This window comes from Eptatretus burgeri, chromosome 2, assembly GCF_056783735.1.
Source record: "Eptatretus burgeri isolate ZD-2024b chromosome 2, Ebu_testis_v1, whole genome shotgun sequence".
In the NCBI taxonomy this organism is placed as follows: Eukaryota; Metazoa; Chordata; class Myxini; order Myxiniformes; family Myxinidae; genus Eptatretus; species Eptatretus burgeri.
The window spans coordinates 86,815,073-86,837,377 of record NC_140962.1 but is presented as its reverse complement, the minus strand read 5'-3'; the positions used below and the strand labels follow the sequence as shown (position 1 = coordinate 86,837,377).

At 45.1% G+C, this 22,305-nt stretch overlaps 1 protein-coding gene across 1 annotated transcript in view; it reads left to right on the top strand.

Annotated features, from left to right (window-relative positions):
* LOC147032500 (gephyrin-like) overlaps window positions 1-22,305 on the top strand; it is a 194,093-nt gene that overhangs the window by 151,417 nt on the left and 20,371 nt on the right. Inside the window, exons 13-16 of the mRNA XM_085870185.1 lie at window positions 3,986-4,059; window positions 4,347-4,411; window positions 5,352-5,455; window positions 17,928-18,024. Coding sequence (XP_085726311.1) covers window positions 3,986-4,059; window positions 4,347-4,411; window positions 5,352-5,455; window positions 17,928-18,024 — 340 coding nt within the window. The remainder of the gene's footprint in view (window positions 1-3,985; window positions 4,060-4,346; window positions 4,412-5,351; window positions 5,456-17,927; window positions 18,025-22,305) is intronic.

Genomic DNA, 22,305 nt, shown 5'->3' with positions numbered 1-22,305 from the left:
GAGTCGTCGGCAAAGAGAAATAGAGGATTTTCCAGAGAGTCCGAGAGATCATTGATGAAAACCAGAAAAAGAACAGGGCCCAGAACGCTACCTTGAGGAACTCCAGCCTGCACAGGAAGAGGGGATGAAAGAACTCCATTTAGGGCCACACGTTGACTGCGACAGGAGAGGAAGTCTGCGAGCCATGAGTGGAGATGGCCTTGAATACCATGGGAAGAGAGTTTGGTGAGTAGAGCAGGGTGCCAGACTGTGTCAAAAGCACGTGATATGTCCAGGGATACGGCTCGGATTTCCTGTCTGGCATTGAGGACCTCCATCCATTGATGGGAGAGCAGTAGCAGCATATCCAGGGTAGAGTGACCTGGTCTGAAACCAAATTGATGATTGGAAATCAAGCCATTGGAGAAGAGGAAGGATTTCATGTCTGAAGCAATGATGGATTCCATAACCTTGCTGATGATTGGGAGAAGGCTGATTGGTCTGTAGTTACAGGGATCTGTTTTTGCACCTTTTTATGCAGGGCAGTGATGTTAGCAGATTTCCAAGCAGATGGCAGATGACCTTGGGAAAATGAGAGGGTGAATAGAACAGAGAGAGGGTGAGCAAGAGCAGAAGAGCAGGCTTTGAGGACACGTGGGCTGATGCCGTCTGGACCGGTTGCAGAATCTGACTCGAGGTTTGAAAGCAAGCTCTCCACCTTGTCAGGAGAAAAGGATACAGAGTCCAGGGACAGTTGGGTGCGACTGGGTAAAGTGGGTAGAGATAGTGATGGGTTTAGGACACAAGATTTAGCTGCAAACACCGAGTTTAGACATTCAGCTTTATCACGTGTGGAATCAGCAGTGCGGCCATTTGAGGTAAGGGAGGGGATGGAGGGGGAACATACACCAGAAACAGATTTGATTAAACGCCACCAGGATTTTGAGGAGGGAGGTTGGTAAAAAGGAAACGAAAGGAAAAAGGAGTTCTCAGTTGGAAGGGAGAGTTGCCGAACGAAAGGGAAGAGGAGAAACAAAAGACCGGGGTGTGAAAACAGCCGCTCTCGAGGCGCGACGTGTGTCGAAGGGAGAGACGCTGAACCGACCTGCACTTCGGTGATTCGACCGAGAGAGGCACAGAGGACGAAGCAGGAGTCGGGCTTCGAGGCGGGAAGGCCGAAGAGGAGACGCCGGACCTTCGGACGGTCCTTGCTCACCTCACGGCTCGTCACGTTTGCCGATCCGCCTGTGGAAATCGGACCTCGACTTGGGCCTTGTATGGAGAACAGGCCAGGCTGGGATTCGTGTGCTGAACCCTGGAGAGAGATCGGCGATCTCGCATCGTCGACGCTGCGCAGAGCCAGAACACGCTGAGGAGGAAGTGCGCACACTGTGACTAACAAGAGGCAACGGGAGTTGCTGCGCCGCGATTACTTGCCGCGTGGGATGTTCAAGCGGGAGTTCGAATCCATGGACACCCGCTTGTTTGTTACGAGCGACATTCGTGCTTTTGGACACGTTCCTCTCATCCATGAGCCATCACCAAGTACTCTGTCTTGTCCTGCATGCATGCTGTTTGTTTGAACGTGTTGTATAAGGCATATTTCGTAGAATCCCCGTGAACCCTTTAGCCGTGGTCCCCGAGTTAAGAACGGGTTGATTGTTAATAAAACTATTGTCGTGTATATTGCTTGTGTTGTGATCCCTGATGTCCCCAATAAATCTGGTTAATTTGTATGCAGTTGCCGCTGTGGATTAATGCGTGTCGCGTCGAGGAACGATCTGCTCAATTGGCATATAAAACCAAAAAAGTGGTTACAGAATGGTAGACTCCGCTCAGTCTCTGACAAAGCCTGTCTGTAACTCGGGGTTCTATCTCCCCAACTGGGAAGGCACAGGATTACGTTGGTATCGCGATTGAAGACGCATGACCCGAGGCCTGTGCCGAGCCAGCCGGTGTTATAGACTCCCGGAGACGGCGGTGGCGAGGCTGGCACTTACCTCGGACCGGGTCAGATTCCCGCCACCCCGGATCCGCGACAATACATATATATATATATATATATATATATATATATATATATATATATATATATATATATATATATATATATATATATATATATATATATAGATATACACACGTATAATATATAATGTATATACACACGAGGTCCGTCTAAAAAGTAACGGAACTGACTTCACAGAAATTTTATTCCAACAAATATATTGAAATCACAGCTTGTCCTTTTCAAAATAGTTTCCCTCGAGTCTCACACACTTGTCCATCCTCTTCTTCCACACTTTGATGCACCCCAAGAAGGCACCTTCTGGAATCCTCCAAAGCTCTGTCGTCACGGCCCTTTTGATGGCCTCCACATCAGGAAATCGGGTCCCCTTCATCACCCCCTTGAGCTTGGAGAATAGTAAAAAATCACAAGTGGCCAAGTCTGGCGAATACGGGGGTTGCTCCAGAGTTGGCACGTTCCTCTCCACCAAAAACTGTTGGACGCTCAGGCTCAGGGCACTGTGAGCAGGGGCATTGTCATGGTGGAGCACCCAGGCATTGTTCTCCCACAGATCCCTCCTCTTTTCCCGGACTGATATCATGAGGTGCCAGAGGATCTCCTTGTACACGTATTATTGATTCACTGTTTGCCATGTGGTAGAAACTCGAAGTGGACGATGCCCTTGATGTCAAAAAACGTGATGAGCATCACCTTGACCTTCGACTTCGACATCCTTACTTTCTTTGGTCTTGGTGATGCCAGACTTTTCCACTGATAACTCTGCCATTTGGTCTCGGGATCGTATTCGAATATCCACGATTCATCGCCAGTAATGACTCTCCCGAGCAGGTCTGGATCGCCCTCGAGGCGCTCGTTAATGTCTTGACAGACAGTGACTCTTTGCTGTTTCTGGTCCTCAGACAACAGCTTGGGGACCATCTTTGCGCAACACCTTGCGCATTTCGAGATTTTCAGTGATGATGCTTCTGACAGTGTCCTTGTTGATGGAAAGTTCCTCAGCAATCATCCGCATCGTGAGTCGACGATCTGCGTGCACCATCTGCTTCACACGCTGATGTTGTCTGCCGTTCTGCTCATTGAACGTCTTCCAGACAATGGATCGTCTTCACCCTCCTTCCGTCCCTCTTTGAACTTCTTGTGCCATTCAAATGCACGTGTACATGACATCGTTTCTTCCCCGTATACTTGCTGCAGCATTGGGAAGGATTCAGAAGGTGTTTTGCCAAGCTTGGCAAGAAACTTCAGATTGGCTCTCTACTCACGACTCATAGCACGACGACTCAGACTAGACAACGTGTAAAGCACGACCTGTACAAAATCACACAATGAGCGCAGTCAACCATTACCAATCATATACATTGCTGGAATGTTGTGAAAGACTGTTACGCAACCCGTTCATTCAAGTTGTGTAAGTGGAGGACACAGCAGGCTCAGTCCCGTTACTTTTTAGACTGACCTCGTATATACATTTACATATATACATATTTTTATTATTATTATTATTAGTATGAGGGTGATTTGGGCAGAGCTCTTCTTGGCAGCTTATTGATGCCCATTTCAAGAACTTGCTTTGATGGAATTTAAAGAGTGCCACCACATGTAAACCAGTACCATTCTCCGGTCATTTGTGAGCCTGCTGGGTTTTTTGTGACGATCTAATGGTGACAAAGTACTTTTCCTGAGAGAGGCTTGAATTGCAGCAGCTTATAATTAAGGAATGAATCTTTAATATATGGAATGCCAGTCCAGTGTCCTCACCACTAGGCTACCATTGCATATGTGACAGCATGCTTCACAATGCAGCTCCTTCTGTTGTCAGTGCAACAAACTATAGTTTTAGCCAAATTTGATTCTGACAGGATACAATACCAGAATTATGTCTCTTATACAAATCAAGCTGCACCAAACAAATTCGTGACCGACGTACATGTTTACCGACCCACCAATGGCTTGAGTGTTGGTGTTTGTTTCCTGCAGGATTATTTCAAGCAAGTGCTTGACATCGATCTCAATGCTCAAATCCACTTTGGCCGGGTGTTTATGAAGCCTGGGTGAGACTGTTTATTCACTTATACTACTGTCTCATTGGAAGGCACGGTATAACTCTAACCCTAAACTGTAATAACTACAAATGTGTCAGACTTCCACCAACTGACAGATTTCAGTTTTTTATTTACACGTTAAGCTGCGTTTATGTTCAGGCCGTCCTCACCCCCACTCCTCCCACTTGATGATGCATCGTTTTTATATGAAGTCTATTTATACGAATTTTATTTATTTTCATTATTATTCCATCTGCACCAGCAAGTCTGATCACATCATTTTGATTTTGCTCCAGTTTGCCCACGACATTTGCCACGCTTGATATGCATGGTATGAGGAAGATAATCTTTTCTTTACCAGGTGAGAACTTGATAAAAAGTACTGTATTTGGGATGGCAAAAATTAGTGTGATTGAAGGAAATGTGGTGGTATCTTCATTGGTGCAAGGGTAAAGTAATGTCGGAAAAGAAAGCAATGTGAATCCACTGTATATTTTCCCTTCATTAACCATCAAATTCCTGTTTCCCATAAATTGGTCCTCAACCAATCCTGGTTTTCCCAAGATCAGCTTCTGGGGGTCAGTTCAAGATCAGCTCATTTATTTTCAATCTTATTACATTCGTGCTCTTTCTGACTTTTCTCCAACATTTTCACTGGAACCTTCCCCAAGTCTCAGTGGGGGCAGTTTACACTGGAACTTCATTTTGTTTCCAACAGCTCTCATTGAGACCCTATTTTATTCAAGATCAGTCCTGACTTATGGGACTGTATTCTTTGTGCCAAACTGCACTAAGAGCCTATTTCTTTTGATTAATCACAAAAGTAATGTATCCATCTTGTCCACCTCTTGCAGTCTCCCCTAACCCTCATCGTTACCTGCATCCCTTGTTTGTTCATCTACCTTCTCCCTCTGTCCTGATATTGTTGTTTCCCCTTTCTCCTGCTGTTCACTTTATGTTGTGTCCTGATCTGTTCTGTGTGCGAGCTCTTCCACGAGCCTAGACCATGTTGTTGCACCTCTGTTTTTACCAAAAAAAAAAAAAGTAGAGATCTTACTACTACCAAAAATAGAGAGAGAGCAAAACAAACAAAAAAAAAAAGTACATTTTGATAACCCAGGCAAAAATAACATTCCTTTCCTGTTGTAATTCTATGCAGACTACTGTGGTATATGAGAGTACAACTCTCATATACAATAGTTCTCACTAACATTTTTGCCTGGGAGGTCTTCACTGGAATCCCATATCCTGAACTGAATCAGCTTTGACACTGATTGACTGCATCATGATCTTTTTCACAGGAAATCCAATATCAAGCATCATAACCAGCAACCTCTTTGTAATTCCTGCTCTTCGCAAAATGCAGGGCATCATCGACCCACGGCCGACGATTCTTAAAGCTCGGGTTGGTTGTGAATTGAAATGTGTACTTCCTGATAACCAAGGAACATGCAAGTTAAATACTGTAGAGTCTCGTTAAGAGGAATTGCCTAACAGACAATTTTTCTGACCTACGAGTAGCAAAAAAGTAGAAAAAGGTTTATTAAATTACAGTAAGTTCTCCTTCAACGTCATTAATGTGTCCCTAAAAAGTGCGACATTGTAGGAAACTACATTGTTGAAACAAATTTTCCCATTTAAGGCCTGTCACATTTGCTACGGCAGCCGTGGGGTCTCCAAAATCTACGGCCACAAGCAATTATACGGCGGCCGCAGTATTTCCACGGTCACACAATGTAGCAGTCATATATGTTTTTATTTTTCGGGGAGCCGCACGTCGTATTTAGAAATTGTGGAGACCGAAAACGTGGGGTTGCCGTACGGTCTTTGATTTGATGTCACACGGTGACCTTAAGGGGGCCCTGCGGTGGCCATAGAATTTTCAAGGCAGACGCAAGGTAGCCTCAAGGTGCCCACAAGGCGACCGCAGGGGGGCCCTAAGGCGAACGTGCGGCCAGACGGACGGTAACGAGTGTGCTCATTTTTTTTTTTTAACCATTTTTTTTTTTTTGGCTTGTCGAATTGCTACGGCGAACGTAGAAATGAAAAAAAGTTATAACCCCGCGTTATAATTCCACGGCAACCCCTACGGCCTGTAAAAGATAGCCAAACGGCGTAGGGCCACCCTGAGGCCACTGCAGAAACTCTGCGGCCACCGCAAGTTTCTGTCAATTCAGAGGGCGTACGGCCGCCGTATCCTCACCATAGAGCAAAAGTGACTTAGGCCTAAATAACGTAAATAAGATTTGTATCCCAAATAAAAAATAAATTGCACTAAAACCCCCTTTAAAGAGTCCAAAAAAAAGCATATTTTTGTACATGTACATTCAATAACATCCTAATCATAAAATAAAACATCTAATAAGCAAATTAAATTAATAAAACCATGATATAAATAACAAAAAAGTAACATGTAAAGTAACATACTGTACTCACTGACGATGGTCGAGGATCGAGCTTGTGGAGGTGGAGTGTAAGGGGAAAATGGTGGGGGAGTTGGTTATTGTGAAGAGAAGGATGGAACAGAATCCACCTCCCCAAATGCCTTGACGTCATGATGTTTTGGGGAAATTCACTTCCAAAAAGAGCATTAACTCACCTGGTGGATGCTGAACAAAGACTAAGGTTTCGTTGAAATTCACTTCAAAATTAGAGCGCAGTTCACTGGGTGGATGCTGAACATAGACCGTGGTTTAGCAGAAATTCACTTCAAAATTAGAGCGCAAGTTCACTGGGTAGTTGCTGAACAAAGACCGTGGTTTAGCGGAAATTCACTTCAAAATTAGAGCACAAGTTCACTGGGTGGATGCTGAAGAAAGGACTAAGGTTCAGCAGAAATTCACTTCAAAATTAGAGCAAAAGTTCACTGGGTGGATGCTGAAGAAAGGACTAAGGTTCAGCAGAAATTCACTTCAAAATTAGAGCAAAAGTTCACTGGGTGGATGCTGAACAAAGACCAAGGTTTAGCAGAAATTCACTTCAAAATTAGAGCACAGTTCACTGGGTGGATGCTGAACAAAGACCAAGGTTTAGCGGAAATTCACTTCTAAATTAGAGCACAGGTTCACTGGGTGGATGCTGAACAAAGACAAAGGTTTAGCGGAAATTCACTTCTAAATTAGAGCACAAGTTCACTGGGTGGATGCTGAACAAAGACAAAGGTTTAGCGGAAATTCACTTCTAAATTAGAGCACAGGTTCACTGGATGGATGCTGAACAAAGACCAAGGTTTAGCGGAAATTCACTTCTAAATTAGAGCACAGGTTCACTGGGTGGATGCTGAACAAAGACAAAGGTTTAGTAGAAATTCATTTCAAAATTACAGTACAAGTTTACTGGATGGATGCTGAACAAAGACTAAGGTTTCGTTGAAATTCACTTCAAAATTTGAGCACAAGTTCACTGGGTAGTTGCTGAACAAAGACCGTGGTTTAGCGGAAATTCACTTCAAAATTCGAGCACAAGTTCACTGGGTGGATGCTGAACAAAGACAAAGGTTTCGTTGAAATTTACTTCAAAATTCGAGCACAAGTTCACTGGGTGGATGCTGAACAAAGACAAAGGTTTTGTTGAAATTTACTTCAAAATTAGAGCGCAGTTCACTGGGTGGATGCTGAACAAAGACAAAGGTTTCGTTGAAATTCACTTCAAAATTAGAGCGCAGTTCACTGGGTAGATGCTGAACAAAGACCGAGGTTCAGCAGAAATTCACTTCAAAGTAGAAAAGGATAGATCAGGGACACTGCAAGGGTAGAATGGCACGGGGTGGGGGGGAGGGGGGATTGGGCAGAATTTATTTGAGGGCAAAAAAATAAAAATAAAGAAAACAAACATGTCGTTTGCCTTATTGATTTATGGTGCAAAATGCATATCTGGAGATAAAAAGCATGTTGCAAATTGAAGAAGAAATCAAAGCCTCAAATATAACTAAAACACGCCATACAAATTAAACATAGATCATGACACTCGCAATCAAAGGAGAAGTGCTTCAATCTATAATGCACACCAAAAGGTCCCAAAAATTGATCACACCCACGTGTAGTAAGATTATTTTAATTAATCATCATGCTGAGAATTATCAATTATATAAATTACTGGTAGTGTACTGCAAAGCACTATAGCTATCCTACATAACCATATAGCAGCTGTAGACTTGTTGGGTAGCGTCATTCACTGCCAGGTCACGTGCGGTGTATTTTTATCGCAGTGAAAATTGACTAAATACTGGACAGATTGGAATCGGCGAATCCTTTTGAGGATATTTTGCAGTCTGCCTCTGAAAGACTGTGATAAGACACTTTCTGCCCTCCCCTCCCCCCCCCCTTCAATTTCACTTCAAAATAAAAGTGCACTGATGGAAACCAACAACGTCATATGGAAATGTCATGACATTGTTAGAAAAGTGTTCCCCTATTCCCGGAATTGGCCAATGAGTCCGAGTGTTGGCCAGAAAAGCGTGCATTAGGGTCTGCACAATGTTTTTCTGCATTTCTGTGATCACCAGACCATCTGAATGAATATTCCGATGGATGCCACTCTGGCACCCTTGAGCATTTTTGTAGAAACTCATTAATATGCAATTTAGTGGTGGCCATTGTCGAAATTACTATTTTTCTTAATATCTCCAAAAGTAAGCATCCAAATAGCCTGGTTGAGGTGTCTACACCCATGTTTTTAGGGTCACTGGTCATGATAAACCCACTTACAATTTGATAACATCGAAATTTAGCTCATTAATATGCAATTTAGCATAACCCTACCCCCTGACAGCATTACAATTATACAACAACAACAAAACTGTTTGAAAATAACTTGCGCAGAGCCGTTTATCCCCAGTACAGTTGTGAAGAAATGGCTGACCTCAGAAGATCAACAGTATGAACTGTTTTTGATCAAGTAAGTTGAGGCTTGTAATGTAATGAAAGAAACATGGAGAACTGAGTTTTAAGTAAGAGTAATATCTTCTGATACAGTAAAATGATCGATATTATTTGCAAGCAAGTTTTTTTTATTATTATTATTTCACATGATCTGTCTGAAAGCAACTGTGTATTTTATTGATTTTTAAAAGTACGCAGGGTGAAACCTGTTTCCTGAGAATTTTTTAAACTACGAACAAAGAAATTAAATGTTTACTGATGTTTATAATTACCTCTATTGTTACAGGTTGAGGCTCCATCACCATGGGAGACTGTTTCTTCAGTCCCTGCGATGCAACTAAAGCTGGAAAACCTCTGGTTACAGTTGGTCCAGACAGAGTGCAAAGTATCATCTGGTCAAGCAAAGCAAGACAATATGGTATACATGAAGAGCTTGAACAGAGATTACAGGCAGACAAATCTATCGAGCTCAAATACCAGAGACTGCGTCAACGTACACATCACGCTCGCACATAGAAAGACACTTGAAACGAATGAGTAATGTCTGTTTGGAAGATGCTTCAACAAGCAAAAGAAGCCGCCATTCAAAGACGACAGTATTTGACTTTAAAGAACATTGCATTTTGTGCGGAGAAAAGTGCATCATGGACTTTGATAAGAAGAATCCTAATCGTTGGCGGCGAGTTCTCCTTTGTAGGACTGCAGATCATGTTGATCGGACAACTTTCAAACAAACTATTCTTGATGTTATCGATTCCCGCCAGGATGAAGAAGGACGCCAGGTCAAGATACGATTAATGGGCGCAATCAGCGATCTTCAGCTGCTGATGCGAGATATCACGATGACTGCAGAAAGTCCTCCATGGCACCCTGTTCTGTTGCAGCAGCAGCACACAGTGGCAGAGAAACTCAGGACATTGAGCCAGCTGTCAGTCCATCATCCTATCGATGAAAAACGACATGTTGCACATCTGGAATTCAGTAGAAGTCTACAATATGTACAAGGATCACGGAGGAAAGCTATACTCTCGACGAACCCTGTTATCCAAATTGTTGGATATACTTGGCTCTGAGCTTCTGGTTCTGTCCGGTGAAGGTGTTGCAAGTTTAATCTTGCTTCGCAGCAGAGCGTCAACTGCAATCAGCTGAGTAGCATCAGATGAAGATGACGCCATTGATGTTTCCATGGAACAAATTGCCAAGAAGGTTGCACAGGAATCTAAGCAGTTGTCGTCCGACCACAGTTCCTATCAGACTAGAATTAATATAGATAATGCTAATGAAGCAGCGAGTTCAACCCTTCAATTGCTACTCTCCAAAATATCAGCTAAACTGGACTGCACACTTCCAGGAGCTCTGATTGGTGATCATATTAGTTATGATGTTTCCTTTCAACCAACGACACTCCAAATTGCACTGGGAGTTCTAGTCAGTCGTAAAAGCCTCATCGAGCAGTTGTAAAACTATCGTGTGACCTGTTCCTCTGATGAGTTTTATCGTTTCAAGGGATCAGCAGCAAAGGCTGCAACTGTTCACTCCAGGAATCGGGAAACCGCCAATGCTGAATGTAGCCTCGTTCAGGTTGTTGCTGACAACTTCGACACAAATATCTCATCCCAGAATGGGCTCGTTTCAACACATTCTCTTGCAGTACTACTTACCATAAAAGATCAGGAGATATCTTCCACATCTGAAGATGAAGCCATCATCATATGATTGACCCGTGATGAAATGGAGACACCTGTGACAGAAGACATTTCGGTTAAAAGGTACAAGGGACCCGAGAAACCAGCGATGCCAGTTGAAGAAGCCACACGTGTGGTGTTACCTCTCCGCGGATTGGCTCATCCAGCTATGCAACTTAGGAGAGTTCAAGACATGGATATCTCTTTTCTGAAGCAAATCACTTCTTATCAGAACACACCAGAGTTTGGTGGCTTTCATACGAAGCTCTGCAGAGAGCAAGGACGATCCATCCAACCAGCAACGAGGGCCATTTATACGCCACTCATAGATATGGATCCAGCTGATCCGGACACGATGTTTGCAGCAATGGAGGAGGGAAAACGCTTGACCACAGAGTGTGGAGAAACCGTAACCATCTTCACAAACGACCAACAGCTGTATCGAGTGGCCGTTAACGTTAAAGGGGTTTATCCTGAGCGATTTACTCAGTTCATAGCAAGGCTGGGCAGCATGCACACCCTTATGAGTTTCATCGGTTGTGTGGGGAACTTTATGGCTGAAAGTGGGCTGGAAGACGTGATAAAATCTGCCTTTGGAGTTGTTGCTCATATGCTTGGTGGAAAAAAGTTTCCCCTAAACTTCAGGGCCCTGCGATTGGTGACTGAGGAGGTCCTTCATTCAAGCGTGGATCAGGCAGAAAGTCATGAAGACTTAATGGACACTATTGAAACCAAAGCAACAAAGAGCATGACCACACAACAATGGGTACAGAACCTTGTGAAACCTGTATTCATCATGATGACATTTGTTCGTGCTGAGCATGAAGGAGACTGGCCATTGCATCTTTGGGCTATAACGGAGATGCTCCCCAACTTCCTCATGGATGGAGATCACAACTATGCTCGATATGGGCTCTACTACCTTCGATCGATGGAAAGGCTTCATGGAGACTTTCTGGAAAAGTTCTTCAAAGGAGATCACGTGATGCGGCACAAGAAGGGCCTATGAAACGGCATATGGTCGGATATGTACATTGAGTCCACGTTCAAGCGCTATGGTCATGGCATACATGAAATCGTTGGCATTACACTGAAGTTTTCTACACTGAAGAAGTGGGCCTATAGTATGCACACGTTTAGTAAGATAGTCCACGATCTCACAGATATGTCTGAGGGGCACATAGTCACAGAGGTGACCATTCACAAGGAAGAGAAGCTATCACGCATACGATCTGATGCAGAGGGCCGAGATAAGCTTAGGAGAAAACTCCAGTCCCGTATCGACCCACTTGACCCAAAAGAACATGCAGACAGAGTTGTCAACTTTGAAACTGGCAGAATTGGACCGGAGAAGGTGAATGCGCCAAGGGCAGTTGACATTGGCCGAGCACAGATGCATTCGTGTGAAGAAAGCTGGCCAGCAGGATTCAACGCTCCCTTTCCTAAACAAGTCATAACTATGGCAGTGACACGGAAAGTCATGCGTGTAGGATCTACTGAGGTTTGTGAACTAAATCTCATCTACTCCAGAGTCATGGGACTCCAACAAAGTCGAAACATCAAACTATGTGACGTCTTAGAGTACAAGTTTGAACCTGTGCCAACATCAATGTTCGATGAAAAGGGGGAGATGAGAATAGCAAAGACCAAGTCGACATTGAAGAAGAATCTCCAAGTGGAAATCTCAACAAGACTGGGTCCACAACCTGAAGTCACCATCTTAGATGGTTGTGCAATCCTCTGGGTTATTCATTGGCCGAACAGGGGAATTGTGCAAGACTGTGTTGACAACTTCACGAGCTACATCATGGCAAAGGTGGATAAATCAGATATATATCTGGCATTTGACAGATATCATGATTTCAGCATCAAGAGTGGAACAAGATTAGCAAGAGCTGGGCAGCAAGCTCGCAGGTGCCACAGGTTGAACCACCAGACTCCACTGCCTCCACAGCTGGTGGTTCTGTCAGTAACTGAGAATAAAGTTCAGCTGATAGAACTGATTTGCCAGAATTTTATTGACGTTAGTCAGCAGAGAAAGCAGAGCCAACACAGGCTCGTCATTACGGGACAGGAGTCTACCCCAGTGGAAATACACCACGGAGCCCAAAGGTGTTGCACTGATTAGAAGACGACGCATGAGGAGGCAGATGTCATCATGATTCAGCAAGTCGCTAAAGTTGTGAAGATGGCGCAAAATCCATCACAGTCATCTGTGATGATACTGATGTGTTCATCTTCCTTGTGTATCACTTCGCAGAACTTCATCAGCAATGCTGCGCCACAATGGAAGTAACATTTCCTGGCCGATCGTTGATCGACATTGGGGCCACTGCCAGACAGCACGCCAGGATGGTGCAAAACCTACTCGCTCTACACGCACTGACAGGTTGTGACACCGTTGCCCAGATGTATGGTAGAGGTAAACTGACTGGCAAGAAGACACTCGCAGCAGGCCATTCACTTCAAAAACTTGGCAATGTGGATGCATCTATTGACGATGTCATCACCGAAGCCGCTGTGTTCATGGCTGTTTGCTATGGTTGCAAGGAGAGAAGCAACATGTCTGATGTTCACAAAGAGGTGTGGTCTATGAAGATGGCGAAACCAAATGCCATCAAAGCACCAGACCTAAAGGCTCTGCCACCAATTAGAGTCCTTTGAACAAAACATGCGACACGCTCATATCCAGACAGCAATATGGAAGTCAGCTGCGGAACTGCAGCCACCACCTCTGGATCCCACTCAGTCCGGATGGAAACGTGATGAGGCATCAAGATCATTACTTCCAATTATGCTGCCACCCAACGTCGCTTTTGCACCATCAGAGATCTTGGAGCTAATACGATATGGATGTTCCTCCGACAAGCAATGCTACACAGCTCAATGTCACTGCACAGCAGCCAAGTAACCAGGCACAGTTTTCTGTACATGCCATGGAGATACTGGCTGCAGGAATGAGCGCACCAAGACAGCTGCTGCATTTTCCGTTGATGATGACTCTGACACTGAATGAGACACCAAGCACTGAAGTAGCTTTCATTAGGTTTACAAACCTGTTATATGTATGAACATTTGATTTACACAGGAATGTCTTCTTTTGTTCATGTTGTTAGCTGCTTTCATTGCATACTGTCGAATTGTTGAATCTGTATGAATAATAAAGTGATCTATATTCACAAAAACTGGAGTGTTTTTTCTATTTATATGTTAATTTATTTACATTTTCAATAATGTCGACTGCTAATTTGAATATTAATGAGCTAAATTTCAATGTTATCAAATTGTAAGTGGGTTTATCATGACCAGTGACTCTAAAAACATGGGTGTTGACACCTCAACCAGGCTATTTGGATGCTTACTTTTGGAGATATAAGGAAAAATAGTAATTTCAACAATACCACCGCTAATTTGCATATTGATGTCAGGTCAGGTATGGAAGCATGTGCCAGAACAGCGGGTCACTGCGTCCACTTTGCACCGGTACTCCAGGGGCCTTCGTCTGGCAATCCCCCCGGCAGATGCCAGGCCCATCCCCATCTCCTTGAGATGCCGGTCAACCTGCTGCGACCACGAGGCACGTGGTCGGCCCATTGGCCTCCTCCACCCACGAGACTCCCTCGCTGAGAGAATCTGGTGAGCAGGATCAGAGTCAGGAAAACGAGCCACATGTCCAGATAGCCGCAGCTGACACTCAGGACTATGTAGGTAACAAATCTCATCCGAGTCTCTCTCAGCAACCGCTCGTTGGACACAAAATCCGACCAGCGATAGCCAAGTATTCTCCTAAGAGACCTGGGACCAAAGGAATTAAGTCTCCGTCTCAGATCCTTGGTCAGAGTCCAAGTCTCACATCCATAGAGCAAGACTGGAAGCACCAAGGACCTGAAGACTCAGACTTTCGTCCTCCCGCACAGGCACCGGCAGCGCCACATGCCATGATCCAGTGAATCCATGACTCTCCAGGCCCGACCCAGACGTCTATTGACCTCTGACTCACAGCCGGCAGAGACATGAATATCACTGCCAAGGTAAGTGAATCTCTCCGTGACCTCAACATCCTCACCGCAAACAGGTACAGACAGGACAGCAGCATCCAAGATGTCATTGAAAACCTGGATCTTTGTTTTGACCCAGGAATCCCATAATCCCAAAGGCTCCGACTCCTCATTCAGCACCTCGAGGGCCCCCAAAAGGATATCTGAAGTCTCTGCAAAGATGACTGCATCATCTGCGAAATCAAGGTGCGAGATCTTTACATTCCCAAACTATGCACCACAGATTGATCTCTCCAACATCCTCCCTCGAATCCAGTCCATACAAGTGCTGAAAAGTGTGGGGGCCATTACACACCCCTGACAAACTCCAGTTACAACTGCAAATAAGTCAGAGATGATATCAGCACATCTCACAGCACTCTCAGTACCAGAGTAGAGTTCAGACATCAGATCGATCAGTTTTGGTGGCACCCCACGAAGACCAAGAATCCTCCAGAGGGCATCCTGATTCACTGACTCAAACGCTTTACAGAGATCAACATCGGCTGCAAGCAGCCCCTGCCAAAACTTTCGCCTGCATTCCATGAGGACCCGAAGAGCAAGGATACGGTCAATCGTTGACCTCTTTGGTGTAAAGCCTGACTGCTCTGGAAGCTGGTGCTCAAGCAGATGGTGGCGAACCCCATCAATAATTATCTGAGCAAAGACCTTGCCCGGCACTGAGAGCAGCGTCACCCCTCGGTAGTTCTTGCAGCCTTGGCGATCACCCTTCCCTTTCTGGAGAGGGACAACAAGGCCCCTCTTCCAATCAGTTGGGATGATGCCTGTGTTCCAGGCAGAGCACAAAACTGCATGCAACGACATGAGTGCAGCATTTCCACCAGCTTTGACAAGTTCAACATGGATGCCACAGATCCCTGGAGCTTTACTCTGTTTCAACCGGTTCACCACAGCCCATGTTCTCACAAGCGAAGGTGGACCACAGTTGATTGGAGGGTCAGCAACAGGGATTGTAACACCCTTGACGTCCAACTCGACAGCTGGGGGATCAGCCTGGTACAACCGCTCAAAGTAACCGGCCCAGCGGGCCTTCACTTCAGACTCCTCAGTCAAGAGCCTACCACTCTGCTCTAACTGCAGTGCTCCAAGCGATGGGCTTGGATGAACGCAATGCGTGAATTTCCCTGTAAGCGGGACGAGAATCACCTGTCCACAGGTGATGCTCGACCCCCTCACAGATTCCTCGCACATAGGACTCCTTGCCCACCCTCAGTGCACGTACAATTTTACGCCTCAGCTCCCTGAACAGCTCAGCTCTGCCATTCAGCCTGGCCCTGCGACTCTGGTCAATGGTATCCAGTGTCCCTTGAGAGACAAAATTCTTCTTTGCCCTGCGGTGAGCTCCAAGGCATCCACCGGCAACATCAAGGACGGTGGTCTTGAAGGCACTCCACAACTCTTCAGGACCCCCCCCCCCCAAAGCACCCAGATCCCCCAAATGTCCACTCAGCCTGTTCGCAAACTCCTCAGGTACCCTCTCATCCTTGAGCTTGCCAACATCCAGCCTTGGCTTGGATGGTACCATTCTCCCAGATTTAAGGTGCAGCTTTAGAGTTGCTACAACAAGCCGGTGGTCAGTATTGAGGTAATGAGCACTCCGGTAGACCCTGTAGTTCTGGATCATCCTCCAGCGACCGTCAATGAGGACATGGTCAATCTCCTTTGCCACACCGCCAGCGTTGGAATACCAAGTCCAGCGATGAGCTTGTGGGCGCTGAAACCATGAACCAGCCACCCTAAGTCCATGACTTCTTGCAAAGTCAAGGAACTTAGTGCTATTCTGGTTCATAGTTCCTCACCCATGGGGACCAACACATGTCTCATCACCATCCCTATCAATTCCAGTCGATGCATTGAAATCCCCCAAGACAAGAAGTGTATCACATCTGGGGCACTGGTCAACCACAGACTCGAGCGTGGCGTAGAATCTGTGGCGTGGCGTTAAGTGATCTTTACGGCGAGATCACTCGCCTCAGTCAGAGCATAGACAGAGACCAGGGAAATGACACCTAAGGAGTGACGAATCCTTCGTCTCATAATACGCTCGTTGACCGGTGTTACCTCAATTATCATTGGGGTCAGCTTGTTGGACACAGCTACAGCAACTCCTTGGGCATGGTAACCATCAGAGCGACAAGACCAATAGTAGGTGTAACCACCCACCATTATCTCACCGCAATCCGGTCTCCGAAACTCAGAGAGTGCTGCAATACCGATGCCCAAACGCTTGAGCTCAGATGATAACAGAGACAGGTGATCATCCTCTCTTAGGGATAGGACATTCCAGGCATCCACCTGAAGGGACCACCTCAAGTTCACCCAAGGAGACCGCCGTCTGGTGGACGACACCTCAGCACCACTCCGACACACTCTCCCGCAATCTGACCCGGGAATGTTACCCCGTGGTTTCCCTCCTATCATCAAAGTTTGGGGGTCCCAAAGGCTTTGCCCCAATCCCGTCATCCGGTGAGCTGCCCTGCAAAGGGAAGCTGCACAGGAGGTACTCCCACGGAGTGGCTTTTCAGATTTTTTTGTGTTTTGTGGAATGAAGGGTTTTACGGTGGCCGGAGTGCAAATCCTGCCACCAATGTCCTAATAAAAAGTAACCCAACTGCAGGACAACGTGCGCAGACACAGTTGGGCACTAGATACGGATGGCCGTTGGCTCACAACGACCTCCTCCGCCCTTTGACAGGTTTTGTTTTTAATCCTGCTGGGTGTCCATATCCAAGCACCATCCTCACCAAAAAACCTGGTGGAGGAGACGGTTTAGTCGCCGACAACCCGACCATGGAACAGGTTAGTACAGGTTTACATGGTACCTGTAGCAGGTCACAGACCTGACCTGACCGATTCATGGGTTTCTAAAAAATTTCTCAAGGGTGCCAGAGTGGCATCGATCAGAATATTCATTCAGATGATCTGTTGATCACAAAAATGCAGAAAAACATTGTGCAGAACCTCATGCAAGGTCATCTTGAAAAATGGTGTTTGACATCCGGACTATATTGGTGTGCAACATTATAGTGAAATGACATTGTTCGAAGCGCCGGTGCAGGACAACTTACTGTAAAACTTATTCCAGATTATCAGTATATATTTATCTGTTATTTTATATTTCTTTGCAGTTGTGTAATAGTTTTATCTCAAAGACCATTCACCTTAACACGACTTTTCTCTCGTTTTTTTTCTCTTTATATGTTCGTTTTTTTTCCAAAATTAACGCTGGGGTTCCACCTGGCTGTCATTCCCAGCTCGCCTGTGATGTTAAGCTGGACCCACGTCCCGAGTATCATCGCTGCATCTTGACTTGGCATCACCAAGAGCCCCTTCCCTGGGCACAGAGCACAGGTAATGCATAGCAAACGGAGTACTTTCCTGCATAAGGATTTTGACTTTGCTAATGGAGTTTTAAACAATAATAATAATGCCTCCGCAGCGGAAGGCTGGGGGAATTGTGTTTTTTTTATAGTCTGGCTGTTTGATTCTGGATTTGGGGACTTTCACCAGAAGGGGATTGGTGGCAGGTTTCACTCTGCAGAAACATGGGGGAGACAGAGTATGGAAAGAGCAGAGGGTGCAAGACTAGACAAGGAGCAGTAGAAGACAGAGACCACCAACCTGTCTGTGAAGTGAAACTAAAGTGATAGACCCACAGACTCAGCTTTATCATGGGAGATTATAATGATATTGTAGGCCTTGGTTTCCGTGGCGTGAAGCTGAGCAAGGCGCGAGACAGGGACGCCAGCCCAGACAGGAGAGCAGTACTCCATCAAGTTATGGATGAAAGCATTGTATGTGGATCTGAGTTCAGGTGTGCCAAGGAAGGAAGCACTTGGCATGATGGAGGATGCCCAGTCAGCAACTGAATATGGAGGCCAACTTAGAAGCGTGGTTTGCCCAAGAAAGATCATGGTTGATCGTGATGCCCAAGTTTGAGTGAGTGAACTTCAAGAAGATTGTTCAAAAAGTAGATGGGAGGGCTTGCAAGATAGTTATTTTTGAGAGAGGTTGGAGAGGTTGGAGAGGTTGGAGAGAGAGAGAGAGAGAGAGAGAGAGAGAGAGAGAGAGAGAGAGAGAGAGAGAGAGAGAGAGAGAGAGAGAGAGAGAGAGAGAGAGAGAGAGACAGAGAGAGACAGAGAGAGACAGAGAGAGACAGAGAGAGACAGAGAGAGACAGAGAGAGACAGAGAGAGACAGAGAGAGACAGAGAGAGACAGAGAGAGACAGAGAGAGACAGAGAGAGACAGAGAAAGACAGAGAAAGACAGAGAAAGACAGAGAAAGAGAGAGAGAGAGAGAGAGAGAGAGAGAGAGAGAGAGAGAGAGAGAGAGAGAGAGAGAGAGACAGAGAGAGACAGAGAGAGACAGAGAGAGAGAGAGAGAGAGAGAGAGAGACACACAGACACACATAGAGATCGAGAGAGAAAGAGATACAGAGACACACAGACACACATAGAGATCGAGAGAGAAAGAGAGAGAGAGAGTTTCTCCAGATTGCAAGATATATTCCAAGTGTTTGACCAACTTGTGATTATATCGAGGTCTGAAGAGAGGAAATAGGCTGCTGCCTGCCTGTCTAAAGGATGAGGGATGTCATGGCAGATGGTGGAATCATCAAAAAATATATAAAGAGGATTTTTCCAGAGAGTCAGAGAGATCATTCGTGAAGATTAGGACGAGAACTGGGCCCAGAACTCTGCTTTGGGACACATACCAGCCTTTAAGGCCCTGTCACACCTTGTCGTTTTAGCCAGCGTATGGCAAGGTATCAAAATGTATGTAAAACGCTGGCGTATGCTGATCTATTGTTGTTGTTTTTCCAGTTTTGGACGTATTCATAACGAGTTGGACGTTTGCATAATGTATTGGTAACGTACACAGAACGTTTCGATAACATATAGATAACTTACATCAACGAATGCTGAGCGTGTTGTCGGCGTTCACAACCTATGCCCAACAATAGTCTAACTTATGCATAGCGTGGCAGCGTATCGCCGACGATCACATGGCGTAGCCAATTAAAAGGCTGCTGCTCGACGATTCAAATCATAACCACACGAGACATCGAAGTGTCAAGCCGCTGTCACACCTTGACGTTTTAGCCAGCGTATGCCGACGTATGAAAAATTGGCCGAATACGCTGGCACACGTCGAATACGTTATGGGTAAGTTTTGTATACGTTAAGAGCACGCTGGCATAAGTCGTAGTACGCCGAGTACGTCGACAAATTTTAAGCATGTTGAAAAATTTTCGGCGTATGCCAGCGTATGACTCGCACCTTCCGCATACGCTGGCCATAAGTTGTAAGCACGTTACAAGATCGTTGACACACGTCGACACATGTTACTTGTAAGTTACTCATAAGTCGAAATACGTCGAGGTAATCTCTCACGTACCCGAAACATTTCTAACCTATGGGTAACGTGCTTTGAACCTATGTGTAACGTATCTCCAACGCATATTGACGTATGTAGAAGTATTTGACGTATTTGACGTTTTCTGGGCGACCACAGAACTTACTGAATGTGTTTCTTACTTACAGCTACCGTATAATGGCGTATTGGCAGCGTTTCGGGGAATTGGTATATAAAAATGGGGTTCACACAGGAGGAACCCGTCAGTGTTCCAGACTCCATGGTTTTTTTTTTATTTTTTTTTTTTTCTTCAGCATTATGCTGATGTTGACACTTCGATTTCTAGTGCAGTTATGATTTAAATCGTTGAACGGAAACCTATTAATTATATTACAACCGCACTAGAAATCGAAGTGTCAACATCACCATCATACCAAAGAAGAAAAAAAAAACCATGGAGTCTGGAACACTGATGCTAAACATTACCTCGATGCGTTTTGACTTATGAGTAACTTTCAAGTAACGTGTGTCAACGATCGCGTAACGTGCCTACAACTTATGGCCAGCGTATGCAGAATGTGTGAATCATACGCTGGCATACGTCGAAAAATTTCAAGCATGTTAAAATTTGTCGATGAGCTCGGCATACTACGACGTATGCCAGCGTACTACGACATATGCCAGCGTGCTCTTAAGGTATACAAAACTTACCTATAACATATTCGACGTGTGCCAGCGTTTTAGACAAATTTTCATACGTCGGCATACGCTGGCTAAATCATCACGGTGTGACAGGGCCTTTGCAGAGGGAGAGGAGATGATTGACTCTTCTGCTTATTTTTCATGTGACCTTTTATTGAGATCAAACATAATAATTGGTTCACATATAATGTGGACACGTCAAATTATTTTTTCTCGTTTCATATATCCTCTGCAACTTTCGAACGCACTGCATTTTCACTTTTAGTGCTTATTGCAGTACTGTATCGCTAAAAAAATACTCGTTGCAGTATCACACTTGGCTTTTGTACCCTGACTTCATAGCTATGTTCGATTGTTTAAATACAGTAGGTGTGAGAGTTTATCGCTAAATTAACTAAAATCTGTGAAAATGAAAAAAACCTTGGCTTTCATGCCATGTTAATTGAAACTTTGTGTCAACTTACCAGATATAGACAAATATTACTTACACTTTGTGTAAATCACAGAAAGAATCCGTCAAATTTGTGACTCCCATTCTCACCCTCCTCCCTCTTTCTCCTTCCTCTCTTCTTTTCCCTTCCCCATCTCCCTTCCACCTCCAGTCCCTCTCTCACTTCCCTTTCTCCCCTCCCCCTCCCCCCATAAATTCTAACCCTTCTAAGTTTTGTTTTGTTCATTTTTATACGAATACACTCGCTCGTTATGGGAGCGGCAGGGTCATGTTATTCTCCTCTCTGGGGTTTATAAATTACAGCAGATCTAGACCTGGGTCCATGGAGTATGCGATGATGTGCATATACAGGGTGTTTCAAAAAGAGTGATGCAACTTTAAATGTTTATTTACAAAGAAACAGAAACCTCAGGAATGTGAACCAAACATTTATTGAAAACTTATGAGATGGTATTTTCCATCACTGATTACAATTGAAAGTAAGTCACTGCTGGAGTTGGTGAGAGCCCAAGGTCTGAAATTGGCATTTATGCAAAATTCTTGTAATTGACGTTCTCAATGTGTGCCCCTCCATGGTTCAGACAGGCATTGATCCTGACTCCAAAGTTCTGTCCAACTTTCCTGTAGTTCTCATGTGGCACTGCCTGGAGGTAGTCTGACACCTCCTGCTTCAGATCATCCAGTGTGGCAGGGCAGTTGGCATAGACAGAGCCTTGGCAGCCCCCCAGAACCAGTAGTCCAGAGGGTTCAAGTCTGGGCTCTGGGGTGCCAAATCATGAGCGGTACCCAGGGCAATGAGGCGGTTTCTGAAAAGCTGTCGCAAGAAAGTGATGCTGTCACCAGCTGTATGTGGGGTGCACCATCCTGTAAAAACAGGTCATGCTGAGCTGGTTTGGGGTGACCTTTTGGGCTAGATCATTATGGAACTTCTGGAGCACTCACCGTTGGTCATCTCACCATCCTGCTGTTGTCATTTTCAAACCAGTAAAGCCCAAATGTTCTCCATCTGGCATTGAAGGTGCAGAAGCATGTGACCTTAGGCCCTTTCAGGTACCTCTCAGTGATTGCCTCAGGTGGTTCTGCCCTCAATAAAATGTTGTTGTGATTGTTGACAGTTCAAGTT